A 9,665-nucleotide genomic window follows, 5' to 3' on the forward strand; every position below is an offset into this window, starting at 1 on the left:
ACAAGCTAGTTCCCTAGGGAATTCATTAGGCAGGAGATAGATTAAGACTTTTAATGGGCATTGGGAGTCCAACATAGAAATACAGGTTTCCTAGGGTGGGAATCCATGGAAATATCTTCCTGGATGCATTGTACACCAAGAAAGTACTTTATACTTATACCCAATTCATGGGGTTCTACAAGATAAAGAAATCCAAAAAGATAAATTAAGGTCTAAATAAGATTAAGGGGAAAATCTCAGATTGTAACTACTTGCTTTCTCAGACCATGGGATAAATGAGGTACGGGGAAAAATCCCTCATTTCTACTTTGTCTAAAGTCAAGTTTTCAGTTATTAAGTTCATACATGTTTTCTTTGTATGCATCAAAGTTCGTTTGTCTTCCTCTTACTCTTTTGAAACCTTCAACTTATATTTCTTTTGATTGGGATTATAATCGACCTTTGTTGAGCTTCAACTTATATTTCTTTTGATTGGAATTATAATCGACCTTTGTTGAGCGCGTCTGAACCATCTCTATTCACTTGCATTTAGTTTATCTACTCTTAGAATTATTTTATTTTCTCAAATGTCTTCAATTCTAATTTCATTTTTTCAAGTCTTTCCACTCATGTTTCAATATCTTTATCTTTGCAACACTCAATTTATTAACACAATTCTTAATTGCTCAACATTAATCAGTTCCATTTATTAACACGATTCTTAATTGCTCAACATTAATCAGTTCCATAAAGCATAGTTGACCTTACTATTGTCCTACAAAAGTAGATATGAATAAATTTTCACTATATAAGACATGGCTTTGGACAATTAAATAGAGAAACAAGATACATTTTAGCTAACCCTAAAATTTTGGGATAATGCTTAAGTGCATTGCAATATAACAATAACAATGGCTTACATCGAAAAGATGGATTAATGTTGAAGCACCTAGCTCTAAGCAAAATTAAAATCCTCAATATGAGGAAATTGGAGTGCACATCAAAGAAGAAATGGAATGTAAAAGAAACCACAGTGAATCCCATTGATTTCAGCTTAAAACATATTGGAAACAAAGAAGAAATACACTTCCATTGCAGAAACAGGAAACAAGAAGGTTGTCAAGATTACAACCTCATATCACAAAAAACCTTGAAAGCTGTTTTAAATACAAAGACACCTTCACTACTTGAAATCAGTTGAGATATCTCCTCTTAATCTCCCATTACTTTCCCTGTCTCTTCTCACTCTTTCAATCTCTCTCTCTCTCTCTCTATATATATATATAACCAAATGAAGTGAAGGAGAAAGAGGATGAGCACCCTTTCTTTGTCTCTTCACACCTTTCTCCTCCTAACCTTCATTCTTATTGAATTTAAACCTAGAACTTCATCTAAAAACTCTAATGAAACCCCCCACACTAACCCAAAAAAAAAACATTTCTGGACTGCACTCTCTATATCTGCACAACTCTTACACATTAAAACCCCAGAAAACGAAGCAAACCTTTCTTTTTGAACTCTCTTTTGAGTTCACTCTTCAAGAGAAGATATAACTTGAGAGAGTAACATCAGCCGGAGAGGCTGAATGAATGTAAACGAACTCGAGGCTTTTCCCAGCCGGTAAAGAATTAGCCCAAGCAGGAAATCCATAGGAACCTTCAGAACTTGTGAGGCCCCATAGAGGACCATAAAGCTTTGATATTGAAAGCTTGATGTTCTTCACTGTTTTAGTAGACTTGTTGGTCACCACTGTAGAATATCTGTAGTAAGTTCTCCCCTTAGCTTTCCATGATGCGGTCACCTTTTGCTCAATTGTAATCGGAGCAGAAGATTTAGCTGTGGAACATGAGGTTCACTTATAAGCTTATAAAATATAATTTCTCACTTAAACCCAAAAGAATCACAGCAAATGACAATCACATCGAACTTTGGATGGAATATGACCTATGTAGTTCATGTAAACAAATGAGAAAATACTAGCCTCGAATGATGTTTTAAGGAGTCGTTTCAGGCTAGAAAAAGAGAGATTCTATTGTCAAACCAACTTTTACTAACGCCACCCCAATTCATATGTAAATCAACATAGAATTGGCACACATCTTGGGTGGTGTTAGCAAAAGTTGGTGTGGCAATAGAAGATGAAAATCGAGTAATATATCCTATTTATAATGACGTCATGTTCTACTAAACAATGAAAAATCCATACCAGGACTAGGCATCGTTTTGGATTGTAGTGGAAGGGGTTTTGGTTTGCTGATGATCGGTTGAGGAGTCGGGATTACAACTGCACAACAGAATCAAAATTAATATTTAAGTGTTTAAACAAAAGCTTACTAGTAATGTATAAAAGCAAAGAAAAAAAAATTATACCTGGAAGGAGTTGGTTATACCCACTATGTCCACCATGAAGTCGAGCCAAAAGGCCAAGAAGGGGAGCATTGTTGTAAGTTGCAGGCTCAGTCTGCTCATAGTTGTCTCTCTCATCGGCAAAGTTGTCATAGGCATCAGGCCCACCAACAATGGCACCAGTTAGGAGATTTGGATCACTTGATTTACGACTAAACCAAGTGGCATAACCTCCTCGGCAACTAACAAATGAAGGGTTGACCTTGATAGAGACAATTGACGAAGCTCGGTGGTGAACTTGCCGTGGGAAGTTGCTTCCGTACCCAACCATATAGCTCGTAGCCCTCGGATTGTCTCCAAGAATGTAGTCCACCTAAAAGATTAATCAATTCCAACCGTCTTAATTAGGATCAAATCTTAATGAATTATAAATTTTTTAGAGACATTAGGTTTTAGGGAAATTATAAAGAAAAAAAAACTTATTTAAAAATTTATTTTTAAAAACAATAACAATTTTTTATAATTTGTCAAAAGGAGGGCTGAAATTTTTTATTTTGTTATAAAATTCAAATTTTCAATTCTTTAAGAATCGAAATTCTTTTATTTATTTAATTTTTTTTAATTCATAATTACAACCAAAATTATGAATTAAATAAAAAAAATGTAGACCTTAAAAGGCCAAAATATTCAATTTTATAATTTAAAAAAAAATTCAACCCTTTAAGGGCCGAAATTTTCAATTTTTTAATTTAAAAAAATCGACCCTTAAAAGGGCTGATTTTGAATCCTTTTGACAAATTCTAAAAAATTATTACTTTTTTAAAAATAATTTTTTAAATAAATTTTTTTTTTATAATTTCCCCTAAGATTTTCTAGGAAGATTAGTATGATCCACAACTTTGGTTTTCTTTAAATACCCTTGAAATGTATTTATTATTTTGTTTTTTGTGTCAAAAAAGAAGTTTGTTATGATCATTAGACAATAGTATTTTTTTTAAAACATAAAAAATATAACATTTATATACCAAAATTTGAAATTTACACAAATGCTCCTATTTTGTATTTAAACTTAATATCATCAGGGTTATTTCCATCAGAAAGCAATAAATTTACACCCCACAACCTTATAAACACATTAGTTAATTTCTCACAAATATCCTTTAACTACCTTCATCATCTTTCAATTAATAATTAAATTACAAAAGTGCCTTACACTACGGCATGTGCAAACACATGTATCAAAAGCACTTATTTATAATTTAAAATATTAATTAAATGGTTTTGAGGATTACGTAGTAAAAAGGATATTTTGTGACTTTGAAAACTAACAATGTGATTTTAGGGTCATGAGATTGCAATTTTCTTGACTTTTGACTAAAATAAACCTGATTATATAAAGTTTACTTGTAAAGATGAAGGTATTTGTGAGATCCAAATTGTGAGGTCCAACCACTTCTACTCGACTTTCTCTAATTATAGTAGTAAAGATGATCAAAACACTTATACTTTTTGCACTAAAAGAAAAATAAAATAAAATAAAAAATGCAATTCAAGAGTGTTTTCAGAAAACCAAAGTTGAGGAGGATGCTAACATCCTCATGAAGCATTAGACGTTTGCATTCCCCATAATTATTACCTGAGATTTGGCAAACATGAGAAGCTCGGATGGTGAAACAGTGCCTGCAGCACACTTTAGGCTTTTCCCTGCGGAAGTGAGATAGTCGGAGTAGACAGATAGTAGGAAAGAAGCACTCGTAACAAACTGCAAGTTGTTCCATCGTTGTCGGAAAAGAAGACCTCCTGGGGTTCTTCGAACATTCCTACTTCCCTTTCCAAGGCAAGAACACATGAAATACTCTGCCTTTTGCTGGTACTTTTGAAAGACCGGTGAGTGATGGCCTGCTTTCCCTTGCATAAGTACCTGCAAGAAAAGAAATGGGTAAAGTGTGTTACAAACAAAGTTGGTGTGGCAATAAAAACTCTCAAATTTTTAGCCCTCATGGTTTATATATCAATCAAACACCACACCATGTACTAAATTGTCAATTGGGCTGTCAACGGATCGGATCAGACCCAATATCCGATAAATTAGGATCTAGATAGAGAATCTAGTTTCCAATAAAGAACCAATTTGATAACTGATCTGATTGGTTCTGGATCAATCATGGCCAGATCCAATTAAATTGAGACTAACTTATACCTTGGCTGCAAGAACTTGGACCCCAGCATACTTTGCATCCCAACCAAACTCGGTCATGGCCCAACCAGTCCCACCTAATGAATCACCATTGTTTCCGAGATAGTTAGAGTAATATTGATCATTGGTGGCTTGATACATCCATGCCGCAGCCCACAGCAATTCATCCTATAAAAGAAAATGTAGATGTACATATTAGCAAAACTTCTCCCAAAGTGGATGGTGCACGGTTAACACGCCTTAGGCCCTCATGCTTCCCTGCCCGACCCATTGTGGATCAGGTTTGGATGGTGTCAATAACCCATTTAGTTATCAGGTCAAGATGTGATAGGCCCAATACCAAACTTGGGCTTTTGAGAGCTTAGACCTATCAGCAACCCAGTATGACAACATATATAGGCCCAAGTACTTTTGGGTCAGGCTGGGCTTAGACAAGCTTATTTTAATCGGACCAGCCCCGTCCAGCCCAAGAAGTTAATAATAGATGAAAAAATAAGAGAGATAATTACGTACGGCGTAACCACTATAAGATTGGTAGTACTTCCGCGCCACAGTAATGCTGCTGTCGTATTTGCCCCTGTATTTGTCCGCAAATTCGAAAAGCTGAAAATAAATAACAAAAAAAAACATGTGTTAGATAATTTAAAAAAAAAAAAATAATAAATAATGTTAAAAATTACAAATAAATTACTCTTTTAAAAACTGTAGGCTGTAGCTACTACTTTAGAGCGCATTTTAAAGGGTATTTTTTCACTGTAAAATCGTTCCTAAAGGGCTTCAAGGGCATTTGCGTCATTTTACATAATTGAAAGGGGGTGTTGTTGGATTTTTTAAAGACTTCGATGGGTAGTTTTTGATATTTAAAATTTTTATTTATAAAAGGCAAGAGACGCGTGTGGATGATGAAGGTACGGTACCACTACCACCGACAACACAGTGCTGATAAAACAAAGTACGAAGCGCTTTTGACGGATCGTTAAATGTACGATTCAGATTCATAGTACAGATCTAACGGTCAGAATTAAGGATCAAATATTAAGTAATTAGGGAACCAACGACCCAAGAGACGCGCCGGGAAAACCTACCAATATTAATGGCACACCATAACTGAAAAATTAAAAAGACTACACACTAAAATGCGCCAGGATGAGCGTAGGATCAGATAGGATAGGCTAGGGTTTATTTTTGCAGATATAACATAACATTAGTTAAAGTGGAATCTTTTATGAGCAAAGTTAAGACTGCTAAAATACGCTCCCAAAAGAAACTGAGGTATATAGTATAAGAATGGTTTTCTGCGGTCTACTTCAGTGTAGTTCCTATCCTACAAATAGGTGCGTCTTATACTGTGCTAACATGCGCCAGAGACAATTATTGACTGCTAAAATACGCTAAAGATGGTAACGAAGAGACTCTCAACAGTTGACCAATCAAATCTCGTTCTTCAAAATGCGTATTTTAGACTATGCTAAAATGCGCAGTACCAAAAAAAAAATGGTCATCTTAAATAATACATTAATAATTTTGACTAAGATGATGAACCCTTGAGGGGGGCAGTAACGGCCAAGGTGGTCCACATGCGCACGTTAGACTCTCCTAAAATGAGCCAATTTAAATACAATACATGGTTAACATTAGTAAGGAACTGAACCTGCTTAGCATGGGTAAGTAGTTGGTTAGCATAACCAGAATCATAGCGGCGAAAGACAATTGAAGCCGCTGCCATTGCAGCCGCAGTCTCTCCAGCAAGATCGGATCCGGGGTTGCTTGGATCGATCCTATAAGCTCGACGATCCGTAGTCATGTCCTCAGGTCTTTGCCAACAGTAATGGTCTGTATTTCCATCACCCACCTAATCCAAAATTAATATTAATATCAAAAATTACTTTAGATTCGAGAAAATAATAATAAAATTAACCAAATAAAAAAAACAAGGCAATAAATTATTTTTTCACACTAACAAAATACTACTCATTTTGATTCACCCAATTTAAGTGAGAATTCATTTGTCCTCAAAGTGCATAAAAATGTTCTTTGCTATTAGCAAGAGACTTATGTTTCCACACACAAAATAATCAATTTTTTCTCTTAATTATCCAATCCTCTTCAAGGTTCAGGGAGTGGTACTTTATTTGGTGTGTCTATGTCCTTATTAGTTTGATATATTATTCAGCAAAAGATGTGTTATAGAAAAGTTGGTGTGGCAATATAAACCATTAATTGTGTCATTAATTGGTGCCTTGAAAAAGTCTGCTAATATAAAACCTCACAACTACTAATAACACGATCTAAGGCCTCTAAATTTCAGTTATGAAAGAGGTTTAAAAGAAAAACAAATGAAAATGACAGAATAAAATTAAAAAAAACAAATTTTATTTTATTTCTTTTTTAACTATTTAAAAATCACAAATGATGGAAAAGTTAAAATAGTCAACAAACAAGAAATACAGAAAGATATAAAAAACAAACAGATCAAACCAAAATGAAAAAAGAAAGAAAGAAAATGAAAGGTAATTTACCTCTCCATATAAAACATTGGGTTGTGGGTGGGCCTTGATGAGATAATCAGTGCCCCACTTAATAGCCTCCATAGCATGCCCAAGCTCTCCACTTGTAGCCATTTGCTTCCCATATTCAATAACACTCCATGACATCATGGTTATAGTGAAGGCCATGGGGAGTCCAAACTTCACATTGTCCCCTGCATCATAGTACCCTCCCACTAGATCAACCTGATACATACATACATACATACATACAAAGAAGAAATTAAGTGGAGGAGAAACTTAAATTTAGAGCAACTTTTGGTAGAATAAATTCTCAAAAATATTTAATTAGACAAAATTTAAATATGGAAATGTCCCAAAACAAAAAATTAAAAATTGGGTCTAGAAAAAAAAAATGCATGATGTTCTTCAAAAGTTTCCCCTGATTCATTAATTAACAAAATATGAATTTTTTTCTTTTGTAAACATTGAGATCTACATAAAAGAAACAACCTATAAATGGGCAACTTCTCCTTGTTTACTAGCTAAAATTAAGCATAAATAAATAAATAAATAATGGCTACAAATTTGAAACACAAATATTTTTGCAAGGGTATGGTAAAAAAAAATTCAAAAACCAATTTGGATTAATTACTAGAAAGAATGAAAAAAAAAATTGAGAATAATAAATATTAAAGGATTAAATCAACCCAAATTATGTAAGAGAGAAAGAAGAGAGAAGAGCTTCTTACCCCGCTAGACTTCCCATCATTAAGACCAGAATTAGCTCTCCAATTAACTCTCTGGTTATGAGGAAGATAACCAGACCTTTGAGCTTCAAAGAAGAGGATGCTCTTAGTCAGAGCTTGACCATAATCATGTCCAGCAAAAACCAAAGGAATCCAAAGAAGCAGAATCAAAGCAATGGAAATGGGTTTCTCAAATTTCTCCATAACAAAACTCAACACAATGGAACAAAATACAAAGAAAAATAAAATAAAACCCAAATGCAGATCTGACAGAAATAACAACAAATTAGGAAGGGAAAAAAAATTAAAACCCAGAAAACAAACCCCTGAATTCTCTCCAAAGACCCACAAAAAAGAGGAGATATAATTGGGGAAAAATGGCAATGTGGCTTGGTTTATCAGTTAAAACTTCTGATAAACCCACCAAAGAACAGAGAGAAACAGAGGAGAGACTCTTATAAGACTTAAAATGGAGGAAAATGGAAGAAGAAAGAGAGAATGGGGAAATGGGTGAAGCTCAAGTCTCTCTATATATTGAGGTCCCAAGAGCTCTGAAACATGGCAGAGATTATTAAATTTTTTTTATTTTTTATTATTTCACCTCATAAATTGCTTAATAAATGTTTATTATTTTTACTGTTTTTTTTTTTTTTTCTTTTATCCTTTTGAGGGGGCCAAAAATGGCTGAACGAAAAGGGTCGGTGGGGGTATTAATTAATTTCAGTCCCACAGTAATTTTTCATTTTATTTTAGAAAGAGATTTACAAGGCAGACCTATCTGTTGTAATTTTATTACAAAAACTCCCTCCTTTTATAAGTTCGTTACTTGAACAAACCTTACTTTATAAATCACACTACCATGACTAACTTAGTAAAATTTGAAATCTTACGTAGGGCTGTTAAGCCCACATAGATTATGAAATTAGCTATTCAACAAGAAAGACTTATAGATTTCATGAAAAATTCAAAAAAATAAAATCTTTTAAAACTTAATTGTAAGTGTTGAAAAATTCTTATAATTTTATAACATCAAATCATATTTTTGGATACAACAAATTGATGCAATTAGAATCCACTCCAAGGTATGTTGAGTAACAAATTAACCCCCTAAATTTAAATTTTATAATGTGATCTGGAATCTATGTAATAAAAATACAACAGTTGGGTGTGTCTGTTAATTTTTTTTATCTTTTATCATTAGTCTTTTCTTATATTATTTAATAATTCTACGATTTTTTTTTTTTTTTAAACCCATCTCAAGCTATTTCAAATTGAAAACGACCAAAACAGGAAATAGAAAGGTGCAGCAAAAGAGTCAAAAAAGCTCGGAAAATTGTCTCTTGGTCTCTCCACTTGAATTCTCTTAAATAACCCTCTCGACTAATTGTCAAATAATAATAATAATAATAATAATAACAAAATTTAATGGCTTTGCTCAGCAAAAAAATTAAAATTAAAATTAAAAAAATGGCCTTTGTAAGAGCAGTCAACTGGCGTGGTCTGCGTTTGGGCCAATATATGCAGGTCAAGTTGATACTAGAATTTTGGGCCTATTTATGGCCCATACTGAACCCAGCCCAACCTCTAGTTGAAATACAGGCATCTATGGAATCGAATCTAGATCAACCATGTCCAAATCTAATAGGCCCTCGATCTCATTATATATATATATATATATGGGAAATGTTCAGCACAAACATTTTGGCAAAACATTTTTCAAAACATGGGTTAGAGGTTTTAGAATGGGTTGATTTTTGGTGAGGATGATCTCTACGGTGAGGAGATCATCATCACCAAAAATCAGCTCATTCCAAAACTTCTAACCCCATCAAAAATGGTTTACAAAAAATGGACGGTCCACGATTTTTCAACTTGTAAACTGCGGTTAGAAGTTTTGGAATGGGCTGA

At 33.7% G+C, this 9,665-nt stretch overlaps 1 protein-coding gene across 1 annotated transcript; it reads right to left on the reverse strand.

Moving 5' to 3' along the window:
* Positions 1-998: 998 nt before the first annotated feature.
* Positions 999-8,264, reverse strand: GH9C2 (glycosyl hydrolase 9C2). The gene is made up of 9 exons (XM_086458421.1): positions 7,761-8,264; positions 7,042-7,254; positions 6,174-6,374; positions 5,036-5,125; positions 4,526-4,690; positions 3,962-4,246; positions 2,350-2,698; positions 2,186-2,263; positions 999-1,815 (listed from the first exon to the last, which is right to left on the reverse strand). The coding sequence occupies exons 1-9, from the start codon at positions 7,959-7,961 to the stop codon at positions 1,517-1,519; spliced, it is 1,881 nt and encodes a 626-aa protein (XP_086314547.1). The 5' UTR covers positions 7,962-8,264; the 3' UTR covers positions 999-1,516.
* Positions 8,265-9,665: the final 1,401 nt, after the last annotated feature.

This window comes from Akebia trifoliata, chromosome 11 (assembly GCF_017979445.1).
Source record: "Akebia trifoliata isolate Shusen 1 chromosome 11, ASM1797944v1, whole genome shotgun sequence".
Taxonomy (NCBI): Eukaryota; Viridiplantae; Streptophyta; class Magnoliopsida; order Ranunculales; family Lardizabalaceae; genus Akebia; species Akebia trifoliata.